The following is a 20,220-nucleotide window of genomic DNA, read 5'->3' as shown; positions in this document are numbered from 1 at the left end:
AATAACAAAACGGTCACATTGTAGTATTAATGGCAGCAGAACAAACAGAGCATTTGCCCTGCAGTCCACAGAGACGAACCGCTCATGAGTGGATTGACGCACTAAAAATAGACTAAATTAATAAATTAATTTAAAAACACCTACCTCATAATGTTCAAGTAGTTAGATCCGGGGATCACACCAGAACAAACATTAGTCCGTTGGAATAAACAGACCTGTGATAAGGACAGCCTGCACCCGAAAGCAACGTAGCACCAATTCGCACCCTAACCTGGCTAAAACATATACATCCCCACTTTAATTGAGCATGTGTACTAGCAGTAACATTAGCCAAACAGCTAGGTACATACTGTACCTCCTCTCAGAGCTGCGCGCGCACCCACACAGAAACGAACGTGACAACGACGCATACCCAGGTGGCCTGAACTCCGCCTGTCCGCCTGAACTCCGGCTGTCACACCCATCACTCAGGTGACAACCACAAATAAAAAGCGATATGCAGCAATATACAGTCTTTAATGAAATCAGGAAGCTGTCCACAGGTAAATCAGTAATGAACAGAAATCTTCAGATAAAGAAAATGTTGAACAGAAACTGCCAGACTGGACTTGTAAATAAACAACGTAAATCCTCCTCTTGGACAGCTTAACGTTCAGTCTCAAACTGAAACAAATATGCTTTTTGTATTCTGCCAGTTGAGACCTTTTCAACAGTGTGTGAAAAAAAGACTCCTTATGGGGCTGTTTACACCTGGCCACTTCATGCGTTTTCTCAGATCGGATATCTATCCGATCGTGAAAAGACCAGGTGTCACAGACGTCGCAAATTCGTGTCGCGGATAGATGTGAATGGTTTTGACGCAAACTATTCGCACGCGAACTATTCACTTTTTCGTTATGCGTCTGGTGTAAAAGGGCCTTAAAGCAGTCATTTTTCCACACTACTACAATGCCAAGTTATAGTGTTGGTTAACCCCCTGAGGTCGGCAATCTGCTCGCTTTTTTCCTTATCAGTGCAAGAGAGAGTCAAAATACTATTTTGATTTTGACATACTTATACATCAATCGATCCTTTTAAGTGTGTATTTTTTCTGTGTATAGTCACAATAAAAACAAAGTGTTGTGCTTTTTGCCAAATAAAGAAAAATAGACATGAAGCTAGTTCTGCCTTCTCTCTGTCAGTGAAGTCCATTCTGAAACGCGTCCGAAAATGAACTGTAACTCCGCGAATACTCAGTCAAACAAGCACACAGGCATGAAGCTTGAATTCTCTTCTTTTTAATGAAGTAATTTTTATAAAAAACAAATATTCTCAGTTTATGTAATTTTTATGAAAAGAGAGATGTCAGTCGTTCTCATCTCAGCTCATTATGTTTTAATTTGACTCCGCCCCCGGAGAGCACGCGCTATTCAAACGCATATGTGCGGCAATCCTGTGAAACGCCCACATCAGCTGGATAACACACACACTGCGAGTTCACTTTCAGACTCATGTACTTTACGACGCTGTGAGGAATAATGATAATAATCATTATCAAAGGAATCTTGATAATAATCCTGAAAAATTTACCTCAGAAGTTCTGGAAGTTTCATTTCGAGGAGCAACGGATCCGGCTGAGGAATAGGTCAGTATGCTTTGTTCTAATCGCAAGTGTCTGTACACGCAAAAAGACTGTTTAAATATGAATCGCGTTTCTGTGCGTGAATGAATGAATGCACAGATGCGCGCTGTTGTGTAGCTACAACAGCTGGCACAAATACTGTTTCAAAATGAATCGCGTTTCTGTGTGTGAATGAATGAAAAGCTTTTAGCAAACTCTATTGCTATACTAAGATGAGTAAAAATCGACTACAAAAATCGGATAGATTATAAAGTTTTTACTGTAAAATACTGCCACATCAAATAAGCTTATAATGTTGCCAATTTCTGCTCATGTGTTAAATATACTGTATATATATATATATATATATATATATATATATATATATATATATATATATATATATATGTTTTGTCAAAAATAATCAACTAAGATGTTGTGTTTGTTCCAATGTAGGCAATATTCAAACTAATGAATCCTTAACTTTGAAATACGTATGATAAAATGTATTTTTACAAAGAAAGATTACACTGGAAATATTGTTAAAATTTTAATTGTTGTAATTGTATAACCTTTTTAATAAAATAGCTAAAATATATACAAGGATAGATGTAAACAAAAACTTAAAAGGTCAATATAAGCCTTCTCTTTAAATAAATTTTTATTGTGTTTTATTAGTGACACATTTGGGTAGAGAATATATTCCAAAACTTTCTGAAAATACAGCATGAGAATTAACTGCACAATTACTAGAAATGTTTACCTTGGATATTATACAATTTGCAAGCACAATTTGTGAAAAAAAAAAAAGTGTTTCCAACTGTGAACCAACCGAGGTATGCAGCAAAGCATTTGTGAAGCCACAACACGCACAACCTTGAGGCGGATGGGCTACAACAGCGGAAGACCCCACCGGGTACCACTCATCTCCACTACAAATAGGAAAAAGAGGCTACAATTTGCATGAGCTCACCAAAACTGGACAGTTGAAGACTGGAAAAATGTTGCCTGGTCTGATGAGTCTCGATTTCTGTTGAGACATTCAGATGGTAGAGTCAGAATTTGGCGTAAACAGAATGAGAACATGGATCCATCATGCCTTGTTACCACTGTGCAGGCTGGTGGTGGTGGTGTAATGGTGTGGGGGATGTTTTCTTGGCACACTTTAGGCCCCTTAGTGCCAATTGGGCATTGTTTAAATGCCACGGCCTAGCATTGTTTCTGACCATGTCCATCCCTTTATGACCACCATGTACCCATCCTTTGATGTCTACTTCCAGCAGGATAATGCACTGTCACAAATGTCAAAAAAGCTTGAATCATTTCAAATTGGTTTCTTGAACATGACAATGAGTTCACTGTACTAAAATGGCCCCCCCAGTCACCAGATCTCAACCCAATAGAGCATCTTTGGGATGTGGTGGAACGGGAGCTTCGTGCCCTGGATGTGCATCCCACAAATCTCCATCAACTGCAAGATGCTATCCTATCAATATGGGCCAACATTTCTAAAGAATGCTTTCAGCACCTTGTTGAATCAATGCCACGTAGAATTAAGGCAGTTCTGAAGGCGAAAGGGGGTCAAACACAGTATTAGTATGGTGTTCCTAATAATCCTTTAGGTGAGTGTGTATATATATATATAGTCCTTGCATTCTTTTCTGTGGCTCAGTGACACACCTGAATGAAAGGCTCATTTTGGGTGTGAACTTCTCAGGTGTGAACCACTAAATATGCATGATGGTTTTGGATCGTTTACGCCCATCCGCATATTGCCTTTCCAAACTAAAATTGTTTCACAAAATTTAAATCAATGTATTGTTTTATGTGAATGATTAGGCAGGATGATTTTCACATCATTTTGAAGAAAAAACTCTAGGCGACAACATCCAAAGTCTTATTGACATATTTAGTATGTGTTTTGTGGCCTTATTTCAGAAACTTTCATTTTTAGTTTTTTCAATAACCACGCATAAACATTATTCTCTCAAATATGAAAACATGTACATACATGTTACTCACATATTATGGTAGCCCTGTTTGTGCTAAATAGAGTGTAATTACACCTTTGCCATTAATATGTATGGAATGATATTCCAGACATTATTCAAAAGGAATTGCAAATTGTATTTGCAATTGCGTTTTCAAATTGTGGACGCATAAAATGTGACATAATCCAAACGCAAATGCAAATCGCGCATTACCGTTTGCATTTTCGTTTAAGCGAACGCACAGTGACTGCCAAATTTAAAATGGAAATGCAAAGTCCATTTGCAACTGTGTTTCCCATATCTTACGAGTCTTGACCCTGTCATATTTAAATAGCAATTTCAATTACCAAGTCTGCTTTTTCACTTTCTCAGCGTCGTGTATGTAGCCAGCCAAAACTCAAATGAAATCGCAATTCCCTTAGTATTTCCATTTCCGATGCCTTACACAGAAACCTGTCAATCAGCGTCAAGGGTGGGATTAATATGGGGCGTGTTCGTGTTGGGACGTGACGTCACTCACAGTCGACGGTTAAGAGGTGATGCCCTGAACAGACAGACGCCGATTTATTTTAAACAATGGAGGTAGTTGGTGAAATTGTGGAGGACCTTATGATGCTCGCGCAGCAAGTTGATGACAGTACATCCTCTACAGATGTAGGTAATGTAACAAAAGTCACAAAATTCCATGACACTGAGATAAAGATTTGGTTTTGGTTTAGTTTAAAATTAATATTTCTTAAACCCTCATGTTGTCTTTGGGTTCTGTTTGGATCTCATTTGATATTTTCCCCCCATTCAAAAAAACATATCTCCCTTATCTCAGTGTCATGGAATTTTGTGACTTTTGTTACATTATTTGTCTAAACACACAAAAAAACCTGGGTTTGATTTAATTGGTCTGAAAGTAGCCTATGTATAATTTTGTTTTTGTCCATTTCACAGTTGAGATTAATTTAAAATGATTAAATCCCACATAAATCTAAACAAATAGACTACACCATAAATGTAAAGTGGAACAAACATTCTCTCTCTCTCACACACACACACCAGCCGCGGCGCTACATTTTAGGTCCGAGCCCATCCATTTCTACTATGGTTTTGTACGTTTCTTCATTCGGATCTATTTGCGATCCATTCAATTCTAAACAACGCAGTTTACATGCTTTGTCCTTGTTACATTATTCATTAAGTGATAATAATAATTAGTGATAATAATAATTAGTGACATAATTATCAGTGAACTTGATAAATGTTGCAGATATGTTTTACTATGCATGCAAACAAATGCCTTTCAACTTATGCATGCAAAATTCAGAATAAAATGAATGTGCAGCAATTTGTACAAATAGAGAGTCTGTATACTATACATGTTGTAGCCATTAAATAAGCTCATTTAGTTTCATATTTGTTAAAATATTATAATGTTATTTTTTCATCTATGTTGATTATGAAAAGTGAACCGCACGAGTAAGATAGGATGCGCAATATATCGAGAGATGTGGGTCAGACATGATTTTGACCACTTTTTGTATTGTAGAAAGCCTTTTTAAGTGAATTTCGTTTTGTATAAATTGTATCTTAATTTTAATATTTTTTTTTATCAACCAATAATTTTTTTATTGCCTGGATTTAATAAATTAAAAAGGAAATATAGCAGACAATAAAATCATTGAGGCGCCCGCGCGGTCATTGCATTGCTCGTGAACAGGAGCGCATCTCATCCTAACTTAACGAAACTCAACGTATGCCTCACAGACATGAAATATATCTTAAGAAAGCCCAAAATGTATTTTTAACAATTTAAAACGAAAAGAAAAAGGCTACTCTCTGATTATGTAATCCATGATGTGCATTTCTCTCTATAGGCGCGTTCACTATATGGAGATGACGATCGTCAACTTAATCTTTACAGCTGTTGTTGCTGTTAATAAACTAAAAAAATAATAGGCCTATAATTTTATTAAACATTAAATTAAACTGTAATTGTCTTAAAAAAGCAGCAAAAAAAATCATTTTTTTTTTTTTTTTAAACCTATGCTAACTACGCATTAAATTCAGGTATAGTTAGTCGCTGTCCTCGGTGCCGCAGAAAAGCACTGAAACGGAGATGAAGGGGAACCCGTTTTTTGTTTTTGGCTTATTTTAACTGGCCCATCCAGTTTTCTGGAGGCCCACCTACAATCAAAATCCTGCGCCGCTAGTGACACACACACACACACACACACACACACACACACACACAGGTTTAACTGCAACAGACAGCATTTTTATTGAATTTCGCAAATTGAGAACACTTATTTGAAGGGGTGAGACCTAGCACCGACACTCATCTCTTGTGGTATGTCCAGTAAAGGACGTCCAGGTTCTTTAGTTGTCCTGTCCTTCACAAAAAGCCTATTATTAGCTACTTCACTGAGGTTGGCGAAGACAACATTACTTATGTTGCTGTTGGTCAAGGCCACGAAAACATTTAACTTATCCAAAATGAAATGGCTTCTGAGTAAGAGGACATCTGTAGAGGATGTACTGTCATCAACTTGCTGCGAGCATCATAAGGTCCTCCACAATTTCACCAACTACCTCCATTGTTTAAAATAAATCGGCGTCTGTCTGTTCAGGGCATCACCTCTTAACCGTCGACTGTGAGTGACGTCACGTCCCAACACGAACACGCCCCATAGCATAATCCCACCCTTGACGCTGATTGACAGGTTTCCGTGTAAGGCATCGGAAATGGAAATACTAAGGGAATTGCGATTTCATTTGAGTTTTGGCTGGCTACATACGCGACGCTGAGAAAGTGAAAAAGCAGACGTGGTAATTGAAATTGCTATTTAAATATGACAGGGTCAAGACTCATAAGATATGGGAAACACAGTTGCAAACGGACTTTGCATTTCCATTTTAAATTTGGCAGTCACTGTGCGTTCGCTTAAACGAAAATGCAAATGGTAATGCGCGATTTGCGTTTGGATTATGTCACATTTTATGCGTGCACAATTTGAAAACGCAATTGCAAATACAATTTGCAATTCCTTTTGAAAAATGTCCGGAAAATCATTCCATAAATATGTTTATAAGCAACTGAAAAAAGCACAAATGTCAGGGCATGTCAGAACATCTCAAGGACCCCAAAAACACCTCAGACCCCAGAGGGTTAAGCAAGTGGTTATGAAATAACAGAATACTGATTTAATGACGACTCAGCAGCGTCCTCCATCGGCCCGGTGGGCTGTCAAAACATGACTGTACATTCAAAAATGATTACTAAGTGATATGCTAATGATTTACAAATATGTTTTAAATGATCTTTAAAAAAATAAGTAAATCATGAATTAAATAAAATAAGATCATTAGTAGATGGTTAAGTTACTAGGCCTAATTGATATATTATTAATCACTTGATATTTATGTCAACCTTGTTTTAGCATCATTATCTCAATCAATGGTTAATAATGAAAAAACAATGATCAAACCAATGGTAAATCATCAGAATATAGTTTATTGATGCAATAAGTGAAGTTGTAAGCAGGTCTGTGTTCAAAAGCACAAACATGTAAGTGTTAAAGCAATGTTTTAAAGAAGAGTAATTTATTAGTTTTCAAGCAAATAAACATTTACAGTCAGGGGATTGCAGTGGGTTATGTTAAGTCCTTTCACTCTTTAGCGCAGACTTGTGTTAATGAGTGATAATGTGAACCAGTTTTACATTCCACTGAAGTTCACAACAGGTTCACAGCAATTAAAGAGTCCATGTGTATCAGAGAAGACAACTGTCTGTACCCTCACCAGTCAGCACTTACACTGCAGTAAACGCATGAATAAATCATTACTATACAAAGCTTTCTGCATCCCCTAATCTAAAGCCTAAACTATTCATCACACATAAACATGTTTCATATCATTTATAAATCTTGCTGTTACAAATTAAGTGTGTAACGCGATCTCATGAGTGTATCAGTACGTAAAGTGTCGGTCTGGCATACTTGCATTTGTATAAACACTAACGTACAAATGTTAACTTTACTTTTCTTTACTACTTCTCCCCAGCATGAATTTTCATGTGGACTTTAAGGTTTCCAAGTTGATTAAAAGTATTTCCACACCATTGGCATATCAAAGGATTCTTTTCTTTGTGAACTCTCATGTGTTTTGTAAGGTTTCCTTTCTTAGTGAAACTTGTTCCACACTGTTGGCAGGTGTAAGGCTCCTCTGCATTATGAACTATTAAGTGGCAAGTTAGTTTTTGTTTTTGCCTGAAACTCACTCCACACAGTTGGCAGATGTAAGGGCCCTCTTCAGTGTGAACTCTCATGTGCATTTTAAGGTTTCCTTTGTGCCTGAAAGTCTTTCCACACTGAGAGCAGGTGAAACGCTTCTCTCCACTGTGAATTCTCATATGTTTTTTAAGGTTTCCTTGTTGATTGAAAATTACTCCACACTCTTGGCAGGGGTAAAGCTTCCTCCTTCTAGTGTGAACTGTCATGTGCATTTTAAGGTTTCCTTTTTGCCTGAAAGTCTTTCCACACTGAGAGCAGGTGAAAGGCTTTTCTCCAGTGTGAATTCTCATGTGAACTTTAAGGTTTCCTTGTTGATTGAAAATTACTCCACACTCTTGGCAGGGGTAAAGCTTCCTTCCAGTGTGAACTCTCATGTGAACTTCAAGGTGTCCTTGCTTTTTGAAACTTAGTCCACACAGGTGGCAGGTGAAATTACCTATAGTCCCTGTCTTTGGTGTATTTTGAACTGTTTTTTGTGAGGAAGTTGTTTCAGCCTGTGAGCAATTCAAAGACTTTTCTTCAGTTGTGATATCATGATGTGTCTTGTACTGATCTTTCTCTTCCATTTCATTCAGATCTTGACACTCCTTTCTCAACGGCATCAGGTCTGAGGCGAAAAAAGACAGAAAAGTTAATCCCATTTTAATGCCACAAAGCACAAACATTTAGATTCATAAACTAATAACATGCATATTAGATCCTATACACCAAAGGTGCCAAACTCAGTTCTTGAAAGGTTTCCAGGATGCATTTGCACCACCAAAACGAACTCAGAAGTGACGTAGGCCTATGCCTTTACAAAAGTCCTGCCTCTCTGGTTGTTGTGAGACTTTAATTTTTGACGGGGTGGCAGACTTATATATTGACAGAACTGAGAATGCAAGAGCCTGAGCACTCACCACTACTGTCCATCTTCCTTAGTTTACAATCTGTTTTACAGTCCTATCTTAATACGTCATAATGCACGTGGTTGATAACTTGGGATAGCAGAAACGATAATGGAGTTCACTGGAAAAATCTGCATTTACGTGCATTTTAAGAGAATGGTGTGGGCGCACGTGTGAGGATTTACTCTCAGTAATTATGACCGCCGCTAGCGTAGCTAGCGAAAGCGGTCATATAGGGATTGTCAAAGTTTTTTTTTTTTTTTTTTTCGTCATCTACTGAATTTTTCGTCAACGATACCAGGGACACCGAAACACGGGGGAACATGAAATTTTGTGAGCATGTAGCCCCACTAGACTTTTACGGAAAAATTTCGTTTGGTCCCCGGGGGCCACTCCCCCCCCGAGCTGGGCCCCCCCAAACCCCAAAAATGCAGTTTTTCCTACATAACTACCTGAACAGTGGCACCGAGGATGAAGACATTTTTATGGTATGTTGGTCTTAAGGGCCCACATCAACCTAGCCCATAGGCCTAATCACTCATTTGTGATTTACGCCCCTCCCATAAAAAATGAAAATGCAATATTATTCTACTTTAATCGCCCCTATCTTTAGTTGAGATGTTCAGAACTGCACCATATTTCATGTGTATGATTAACTTGACATCCTCTGGGGGTATCCTCTGCTAAGTTTCGTAGAATTTCATCCATGGGGGGGTATAAAATAAATTAATTTATGTGCACATTTAGTGACTGTACACTCATCGGCCTGTAGATGGTGGTGTTGAGCGAAGGGTTGCTGGTTTAGGATGATACTGTCACACACACTGACATCCACACGCACAGACACACACCCATACACACACATACAAATCCACATGCACAGACACACACACACACACAAACACACACGCGCACACACATGTACGCACGCACACATACACGCACAGACACACACACAGACACACACATACACAAACAGACATGCACATACTACTACTTTTTTTAGGTATATACATAAACACGCAATACAGCCAAATTGCTCCACGTCATTTATTTTTGTGGAAAGCCAGTGCAGGCCTGAGCGGCGGTCATATTTTGTACCGCCCTGCGGTACATCTAGTTCTTATTGTCATTAAGAGATCATTGACACTCCTTGGTAACACCTGCAATGCTAGACAGACATTTTATATCCATATGCAAAGGAGGGACAAAGGAAAGTGACAACATAAAGGTAAAATAATGTGTAAGGGTCAAACAGGTCAATTTAGTGGAATTGGAAACACTATTTATTAGCAAGGTAACTTAGAACTTAGCAATTTAAAACGTTAAATTTGTAAGCACATAACACAAAAACACTTCTCTTAATACAAGCAAGACTTTTGATTATTCTAACACATAAAACTAACACAAACACACACATTCATACGAGTAGCAGAAGGAAAGAAAGTGAGGAAAGAATGAGTTTTAATAGTGAGATGATGAAATTTCTAGCAATATATGCACTTATAAGACATGACTTGAACGAACCATCAATCATTAATTTAACCCTTCTGTCGTTTCTTAGGCAGGATTTTTGAGCTGTGCCATCTTCTTCCCCTCTAGTCGTAAATCATGCGTTATCTGTGGTCTCAGCTCTATCAGAGAGTATAGTCTAGACATGATTCCTATCATACGAATATGATACATTTTACGCTGATTTCAATCAAGCCATTTTCTGAAATATGAACAGCCACACACAATGGTACCAAGCAAGGCATATTAAATTAAATGAACCATTCAATAGTTACAACAATTGCATGACTTTTATGTGATCTAAGCATAATAGTCACATATAGTTTGTAGACATGATATAAAAGTATTTAGTTGAACGATGTTCGATTAGAAGTCTGTCAAGAACTGTTTTGGGATGATTTTATGTATTTTGATATTTAAAGTCTCAGTGTGGCAAGGGGGGCGTGGTGGTCTGTGACTGGGAAAGCGAATAGGGAGACAAGCGTGGCCTAAGTGGGTCAAGTGCAAATGACAAACACCTTTGGTCTTGTTTCAGTAATTGGCGTGAAGAGACCACTCTACTCTCCTCTGTCCACCTCCACCACCACCCGCCTCCTCTTTAACTGCTGACGATTTTGCGAACTTCTTCAACAAAACAACAGCTATCAGCAGTCAGTTCTCAGCTCCACAAACACAGGAACCCAGTCTGACCCCTTCCACAGCCAATATCCCTCTGTCCTCCTTTTCTCCGCTAACCGAGGAAGAAGTATCTACACTTCTCCTCTCCAGTCATCCTACCACCTGCCCTCTAGACCCCATCCCCTCACACCTCTACAAGCCATCTCTCCCACACTTCTACCAGCACTCACAAACATCATCAACTCATCCCTACATACTGGCACTTTCCCTACAGCATTCAAGCAGGCTTGGGTTACTCCACTGCTTAAAAAAACCTACACTAAACACATAATTTGTAGAAAATTACAGACCTATCTCTCTCCTACCATTCATTGCGAAAACACTTGAAAGAGCTGTTTTCAACCAAGTAACATCCTTCTTGTCTCTAAACAACCAGCTGGATGTCAACCAATCTGGCTTCAAGAAAGGGCATTCAACTGAGACTGCACTACTGTTGGTCACAGAAGCCCTACGGAACGCAAAAGCTGCTTCCAAATCCTCAGTTCTCATTCTCCTGGATCTGTCTGCTGCCTTCGACACTGTGAATCATCAGATCCTTGTGTCCAGCCTCTTCTCACTGGGCATCAAAGGAACTTCCCTCCACTGGTTTGAGTCCTATCTCACAGGTAGGTCCTTCAGGGTCGCATGGAGAGGCGAGGTATCCAGAGCACATCAACTGACCACAGTGGTTCCCCAGGGTTCAGTTCTTGGTCGCCTCCTCTTCTCCATCTACACCACAACACTGGGACACATCATACAAGCACATGGTTTCTCCTACCACTGCTATGCTGATGACACACAGCTCTTCCTCTCATTTCAATCAGATGATCCCACAGTAGCTGCACGGGTCTCAAGCTGTCTGGCGGACATCTCCACATGGATGAAGGAACATCACCTGCAGCTCAACCTGGCAAAGACTGAGCTTCTCGTCCTCCCTGCCAATCCGTCTCTACAGCACGACTTCACTATCCAGCTAGATTCATCATCAATCACCCCATCAAGGTCGGTCAGAAATCTTGGAGTAACGTTTGATGACCAGCTGACCTTCACAGACCACATTTCAAAGACAGCTCGATCATGCAGGTTTGCACTGCACAACATCAGGAAGATCAGGCCTTTCCTTACTGAGCATGCAACACAACTTCTCGTCCAGGCCCTGGTCATATCTAGGCTTGATTACTACAATGCTCTTCTGGCTGGACTTCCATCATGTGCAACTAAACCTCTACAAATGATTCAGAATGCTTCAGCTCGTCTTGTCTTCAACGAGCCCAAGAGGGCCCACGTCACTCCTCTGTTCATCTCTCTGCACTGGCTACCTCTCGCTGCTCGCATCAAGTTCAAGGCATTGACGCTTGCTTACAGATCTATCACAGCCTCAGCTCCCTCCTACTTTCACTCACTCCTACGAGTCTACATCCCTACCAGAAGCCTACAATCGGTCAACGAGCGACGGCTCATGGTTCCATCACAGAGAGCCACAAAATCACTTTCCAGAACATTCTCATTCACAGTTCCATGCTGGTGGAACGCTCTCCCCACCCTCATCCGGGACGCAGAATCCCTGACAACATTCAAAAGACAGCTGAAAACCCATCTCTTCCGTGAGCAAAAAAAAAAAAAAAAAAAACTTCCCTTTCCCTTTAAAACCTCACTTATCAGGCTTATGCTACTCTGAATAATGCCTGAACTTCGGATTTTGAGCACTTCTTGCGTTGTTTTTGCCTCTTCACGATGACTCGCTTAATTTAGTCCTAATTTGTAAGTCGCTTTGGATAAAAGCGTCTGCTAAATGACTAAATGTAAAAATGTAAATCTACTAGTGTGCATCCGTGCAGCGTCATGCAAAATTAAACGTAACGATGGCGGTGCGTGTACATGCTGCAGCTCAGTGCTCTCGTTAATAGGTTTTCTGTAAGTTTACTCGTTAGTGAGTGTTATGTATGCTAATGTAAACATAAGATACAGCCAACACGAACTGATAGACATTGATTTGATGTACATCAGCGGTGTCTTTGACCACCATGACTTCCTGACGGAGATAGCGAGGCCACCAGGGTCTCCGTGGATTACTGTTCCCGCTGGGCGACAATGGAGGCGGTGTAGAGACAGAAGGCAGAAGCGAGACCGTAGAGCCAGTGTATGTGCTAGGCTAGCACGAGACCCACACAGATCACCACTGCCGAGTCTCTTCGTGGAAAACGTACAATCACTACCAAACAAGATGGAAGAGCTTTAACTCACCATGTCCGCATAGAAAAATATACAGGACTGTTGTGTCCTGGTGATCACGGAGACGTGGCTCAACGCAACAATTCCAGAGGAGGCCATCCAGCTAGCAGGCCATGCTACACAATGGGCTGACAGGACGTGCGACTCCGGTAAGAGCAGGGGAGGAGGACTGTGTGTGTACTAGGGGTGTAAATCGGACAGTTCATCACGATACAATACGATATCGATTCTCTCAGCCAGTGATACGATATTTGCCGATACCTCAAAATATTCTGCGATACGATTACGATTCGATTCAGGGCTATATCGATCGATAAATCGATATTTAGATATTATGTTCACACAACCAGTTACGTTTTTATGAACTCACAAATGCAACCAAAATATATAACATGAACGTTTAATTAAACTCTTTGAAAATTGCACACCCTCTCCCAATTGGGACATTTACAACAGAAGAGGTCATTTGCAAGTACTCCGTTCTTGTTCATTTTCATAAATCATGTTTTTTTATTATTATTGTGCATTCCAAGTAATATAAATCAAACTGCTGCAGCTGGGTTGTTTTGATTAATAATAATAACTTAAAAAAAAACAGGTAAATTACAAAATGAAAGTTAATTGAAAGTATGCTTTAATATGTTAAAAGTTTTCTTTTTTTTTAGAAGAGCAGATACATTCACATTTCATCTTTCTGAGTCAAACAAAACCAAGTAATTGCTTGGTAAATAATAAAACACTTGGTTAACCTTTGTAACGTTAATCTCCTCAGCTGACATAGACGCCTGACAAACTTTGTTGTTGTGATTAACATACACGCAATACAGTGAGCTTTTCCCTCACCACTAAACGAGCTGCTTTAGTAAGGTTCCGTGAAAATGTTTCAGCTTTTATTTTCCTTTTACGCCCCGAAGGAGATATCACGGGTTTATCAAGTTCATTGAAATTATCCATCCTCGATCACTTTTAGTCAGCTTTGACGAAACTCCTCTTAACCAGCGCGTCTCTTCAAAGTGACATCTGACCTGAATACTGCGCGCTGAGTCGCTAAAACGGACTTATCGTGTTGTGTTCACCAAAACGGGTCAGGGGTGAAAAAGGTGAGAAGGATATTACCCCTTTAGGGGGGTCCGAGGGCATGATCCCCTGGGAAGAAAAATTTGAAAATTCCATATTTGGAATTCCAATCTGATGCATTTTGAGATGCATTTTTTTGCCAACCTTGGGAGAGCTGGAGAAACTTAACTTCAGCCATGAGTCAAAAATATTATGGCCTCCTTACTTAGTATTATGCAAGCAATTTCATGTCAGCCTATCACTGGGTATAACATTTACTAGAGATGCACCGTTTGATCGTCTGGTGACCGATTTTCACGTGATCGGCCATGACCGGTGACAGGCCGGTCAGTCTAACATATGCCGATTTTATGCCAGTCAAATGCACTCGGGCGCCGCATGATTAACCTTTTGAGCGGTACGGTCTCATTTGGGATTTTTATTTCTGTGCCCCTGAGAGTACGGTGCCACATTTAGAATGTTCAGTGACGTGACGTCGCATAACTGCCAGATTCAAACTGTGCTCTCGCGCGTTGGCTGGCGCTGAGCCAGAGTCGGACGCGTTCAGCGCTGTCACATCACAACTAAGCAGTGTTTTCAACCTCATAATGTTTATTTTAGGTTTCAGATATTTAAATACACATAAGCACGAGTAAAACAGTACATTTGGAGTTTGTAAAATACACACTGATGTCTGTGGAAGCAGCAATAACAATCTATTCAAATATAATTTGCCGGCATATGTTATTCATATCAGACAAATATAGTGGAAGTAACTATAAAGTTTACTCTATTCTTCTCAGTTCACCGGCCACTTTCGTGCATTTATTTCGGGAGAAACTGATGAATTCACGTGCTGTAAATCCGACTGACAGGACAACATTGCGGCGCCCATCTCATGTTACAGATCAAGATTATTTATAAAGGTTTTTAAACGACCAAACACACTCACTTACACGTATTTGAGAATCGTAATATCAGATAGGCTAGTTGATGACATGGCAAGCAAGTTTGTGAATATTTTGAATAAAAAATGAAAAGCGGAATAAAAGCGACACATCTGTCATATAGTATTATTGTGGCTGCGGTGTATCGCGTGACGCGTCGCCATGGAAACATTAAAGGGAACGTTCGCCTTGAAAAAACTCACTCTGGGGGTGGGGGGTGGGTGGGTGTTATGTCAGTAAGAATATTTTAAACTTACGTGTGAAAGGGTTAAAGAAAAGATAGAAAATAAATATTTATGTGTGCTGTATAGTGGTTATAAAAAAAAAAAAAAAATCGGAATCGGCTAAAATCGGTATCGGAAAATCGAAAATTGTAAATTGCATCTCTAACATTTACAGTATATGAGGCACAATGTGGTAAGGGCATCACAAATGGCTTAATGCAAAACCCCCACAAGATATGGAGGACATGCTGTAACTCGTCTACTCTCCCATCGTGATTGACAGCCAATACAATGTTATGTAATTCAGATTTGAATACATTTTATTGGCAAAGATGATCTAAAACACACAATACAGTGGTCCGCAGCACAGTGGCGGAGCCAGACATTTTTTAAAGGGGTGGCACTACCCAGAGTGGGGTGGCAACTTGAGGCGGCAGGGGGTGAGGTTGGTTCTTGACCACTTTTAATAAGCCAAACCAAATTTTTAAATAAATGTCAACTACATGTTTTGGGCTTGGTCCACTGTTTTGGAAGCACAGCTCTATAAAATCTTATATAGTCCTGGCCTACATCTCTACACTGCAAGTCTGAAGGGCATCTAAACATATTGATACAATAATAAATATGTCCTACTTCTCATGTAGTTTCATTAGCATATTGTAGCTGTACTGGACAGCAAATTGCAGCTACATCATCCTCTATTGACGAGGTTTGCCAAATCGGGTTACACAAAGAGCATATATACGAAGAGCTCATATACTGTAGAAGAGCAAGTTTTTCACAGTCTATAGGACTGTTTTGGTTTCCGAGAGAAGCACGTTAGAGCGAGGCTGCGTGTGAGATGCATTCAGGGACCGTAAGAAGTGCGGGAAAGGCAAGTTTTTTTTTTCACAAATGCACGGAAAATGGGGACAAATAACAGTCGAGTTCTCCAGCGGGTGGCAATAGTGGTGACAGGTAGGTTGAAGGGGACCGGTGTGTTATTCAAGTCAGATTAAAGTGCCTCCGACTGTAATTTGCAGACTGATAAATAAATTTTGCCTGCGCCGGAGCCCGGACCTGCGCTCAAGCCGGAAATCCGGCCCCCCGCCGGAATACTTTAAGCCCTGTACTATGTTTATCAATTTCTTGGCCAATGAAAAATGGTATAACTGCTGTGATCTTTGTAACTGTTAGAGGGGCGGCCCTACGAACTCCTGTGTGAGTCTTGAAGCTGACTTCTTCTGATGAAACTGCAAACTATCTTCAGTAAAACTTTTCTTCAATTTATTATAATTCTGACTCCGGGTCTTCTTTCAAACATCTGGCCTTTGGGTCCTAAACTGTCCTTGAACAGTAGTCAATTGCAAAGCTCTGTCCCGTTTTAGATGTGTTTCGTGTTTTTCACAGGATTCACACTGAAAATCATAGGCTCAGTCTTTTTGACACTCACCAGCCGACGATGACGTCACACACATACCATCTATAGATTACGCTAACATTAGCCTACTTTTAGCCTTTCCCTGGTGTTGGTTCAACCTCTGCTAGGGGTGTAACAGGTCGCAGTTGATCCATACGGACCAGGCCCCACGGTTCATCACGCATGTGATTCACGGACTAACTGCTAATTTAACCATCACAGAGTGAACATTTATCATTTGGACGTGGTTTGTCTTGTCAATTTACAGTCAAACAATTTTAAATGTGGAAGACGAGGCGAAAATTGGGACTCGCACATTATCTGTGGGCACAGAATGTTGTAAGTTCTTTGCGCTTTATTTTCCCATGTATCAGCCTTGTTAATGGAAGACCGAATCCACAACGGTAGTTACCCTTTGAGAAAGTAACATGTGAAACTACAGCCAGATGAAGTCCTTTTATGCAAAACCAAATCTAAAGCATAATGATAGGAAATCTTCTTGGAGAGAGTTTCATCGTGTTGACTATCATGATAACCGAATGCGACATGCGGTTTGAACGCTGAATAGAGAATGACTGACACCAGTATCGGTGATAAGCGTTTTAAGTGAACTTGAAATGACTTAAATATTAATCAGTACCTCACATTAAACTATGGAATGGCTTCAGACAACTTGATATAAAGTGTACGAAAACATGTTTTTGTGCCTTTTGTCTGGTATAACAACAATAACACATAAGGTTTACCTGGGCTGCCCGCCCTGGTAAATGCGACCCCCCAGGAAGATAAAATTTGAATTCCACTTTACGAAATATGAATTTCCTGTGAACCGTGAAAATTGCGTAAATCTTTCGTCGACCGTGAAACTGATGCGTGGGTCATCAACTAATCCAACACGGCAAACTAGACATCAACTGCATGCTGAACGGTTGTTTCATTCAGGACTTAATTTAGGCAAGCTATCTTTTTTTTTGTCCATGAAAAATAAACACCAAACAAAGATAATTTTTACTAATAAAAAGATGGTGAAATTTCAGTCATTTTCTCTTCAGTGGGGAATTGTTGTTTCATTATAAGTTTCAAAATGTGGTGAAACCGTAAAATGGAATTCTGAGTCATCCAAATGATATCCATTTAAACAAGACTAAACAATATATAGACTGAAATTGCGAAACAGCCTTAATTCCTCGATTTAATGGGTTAAAAAAAATACAAATGGTTGCCTTAAGCCTCATTTGAAAGTCACGTTGGAATAAACTAAGGAGAGTCCTGTATTTCCCAGAACAGTCTTTCAGCTCTATATTTATCTTCCTGACTTATTAGGAAAAATTCATGTTTTGTCCCGTATTTCTTCCCTCCTAAATTGTCTTTGCTAGGTTAGCACAAAAAAGGGAATAGTAGTTTCTGTCACGCGAGAAAACAAAATTACCTATCGATAACTTGCGGTTTGTGAAGGCGGATATAGAGAGCGCGGAGGAGATCGAGTCAGACGCGGAGAAGCCAAAGATGCCTGAGTACAGTTAAGGCGAGACACGGCAGGCAAAAACATTGTTTTTTTGTTTTTTTTTCATTGGTAAATTTTGAGATTTTGGGAGATCTGTCTTCAAAACACATGTCTTCATTCTCTCTTTCAAGGGAGAAAAAGTACAAAATACACATTTAGGTCTTTATTTTACTACACTTTGTCTGTTTGCTTCTGTAGATTTCTCATAAATTCAACAAAAGTTGGCGTTCTAAATCAACATGCTGCTCCGCAATCACTGTCTGCACCCTGTCATCACATACACCGTTAGAAAGCTCTCTTTTTTTTTTGTTTTTTGCAGTGCTCAAACAGAAACGGCAATCCAAGAAACGTCAACTTTGTAAGTTTATAATTTTTTCTGGTATAAGATTCTTTGTTTGAATATTTTGTCTCTTTATATATTGATCATTTTTCTTCGCATTTCTAAATTAATGCAGGGGCAATGCTGAGAGGAAGATACAGACGACGAGCAACCATCTACAAGCAGTTCACATGCCGTGATGCTGCTAATGTGTTATTTGTATTGATCTGAGTTTATGTTTTGGTAATAAAAAGTTAAAAAGGAATCAAAAAGGAATTATGCTTAGGTCACCAAAGTGGCTCCAGCAGCAATGGGCGCACCCCTAAAAATATAATTTATTTCTGTAGAGCTGGAGATTTTAATAGGGATCAGATGACTGAGTTCAACTTTGAGAAACTAACCTGTTTGTTCATCAGTTTCTTCTTGTTTCACTCTGAATGTTTCTTCAATCTTCACGTCTTCACTCTCCTCTTTAATAAACTCAATCTTTGTTTGTTCCTCGGTTTCTTCTTGTTTCACACTGAATGTTTCTTCAGTCTTCATGTTTTCACTCTCCTCTTTAATAAACTCCATCTTTATAGTGTCATGTGGATCTCTGTTCTTCACCAGGAATTTTTCTGTGTTTTTTCCTGTTTAAAATGAGAATAATTAACAGAAAGAAAAATAGAAGCAAACTAAATCTCTGTGCATCTCAATCTGCTCTAGTTCAGTAAGTTAGTTCAGAAAACTAGTAAGGAGTCAGTCAGATTTAATGTACTTAAATCACCTGATTACACAAAAAATAGCACTCGAAATTCGCACTACAAATTATAAAGACATTTAATATATTAGGTAGTTTGAGTATTTAATGATTTGTAGAAATAGATATATAAATATAACACTTCGAATCACTGAGTCATTGATTCACTCACAGAGACCGAATTGAAACGCACCTTTTGTTATTCACGAGTTTTCATTGTTACTTTACTCACACGGCGTTAATAAATATTAGATAAAGCAATGCATTGTCAAACTTAATAATGCCTGAATCAGTAGGCATCGCTTGAAGACGATTAAACGGTTTCTATCGCGTTAAACACCTTAAAACACAAACCTTTCTTCAGCCGAATCACAACAGATGCGGGAGCGCGGCGCCGCCTTATGACGTCACACTCGGATACCAAATTAAAAGTCCTGTTCACGCTGCAGATTATAATCACAAAAGTGCATAGAAATAATAGATATAATATAAAAATATATATAAAAGATGACACAACTCAGAGCTGAATGTATTGGTGAAATACATTTAATGACACAATGGTAAGTTAATAATACAGTTCACATTGACAATTAAACAAAAAGATTAAATCAATAACACAAAATAGTTTGGTGTAGAAATCATCAACAAACCTTCCCATCTCTAAGCAAACTAGCAAAAAAAAAAAAAAAAGATTCCAACTTAAATGTAAGATTCAACCTTAAGTTCAGTTTATTTGACATTTAAATAAATCTTTTTCTTTCAAAAGTAAAAGAGTTTCTCAGTTAAAGAAGAAACACGTTAAATGGAAATGTCATCATTTTCTTGTTCCATCACAAAAGCCTTTATAGGGGAAAACATTTAGAAACATTAAGT

General features: G+C 39.2%; 1 protein-coding gene across 1 annotated transcript; it reads right to left on the bottom strand.

The window, feature by feature from the left end:
- Nucleotides 1–7,072: 7,072 nt before the first annotated feature.
- LOC308689452 (uncharacterized protein) lies at nucleotides 7,073–19,788 on the bottom strand. Its single transcript, XM_081363163.1, has 3 exons — nucleotides 19,702–19,788; nucleotides 19,010–19,237; nucleotides 7,073–8,478 (listed from the first exon to the last, which is right to left on the bottom strand). Exons 2-3 carry the CDS (start codon nucleotides 19,179–19,181, stop codon nucleotides 7,628–7,630), a joined length of 1,023 nt encoding a protein of 340 aa, XP_081219289.1. The 5' UTR covers nucleotides 19,182–19,237; nucleotides 19,702–19,788; the 3' UTR covers nucleotides 7,073–7,627.
- Nucleotides 19,789–20,220: the final 432 nt, after the last annotated feature.

The sequence above is a fragment of the Scardinius erythrophthalmus genome, assembly GCF_964197995.2.
Source record: "Scardinius erythrophthalmus genome assembly, chromosome: 4".
Taxonomy (NCBI): Eukaryota; Metazoa; Chordata; class Actinopteri; order Cypriniformes; family Leuciscidae; genus Scardinius; species Scardinius erythrophthalmus.
Note: the sequence above shows the minus strand (reverse complement) of the source record. Positions and strands in the feature narration are given on the sequence as shown.

Coding starts and splice junctions, on each gene's coding strand:
- LOC308689452 (XM_081363163.1), bottom strand. CDS start 19,181: ATGGAGTTTATTAAAGAGGAGAGTGAAAACATGAAGACTGAAGAAACA. Junction 8,479..19,009: donor AGAAACTGATGAACAAACAG/GTTAGTTTCTCA, acceptor TTTTCGCCTCAG/ACCTGATGCCGTTGAGAAAG.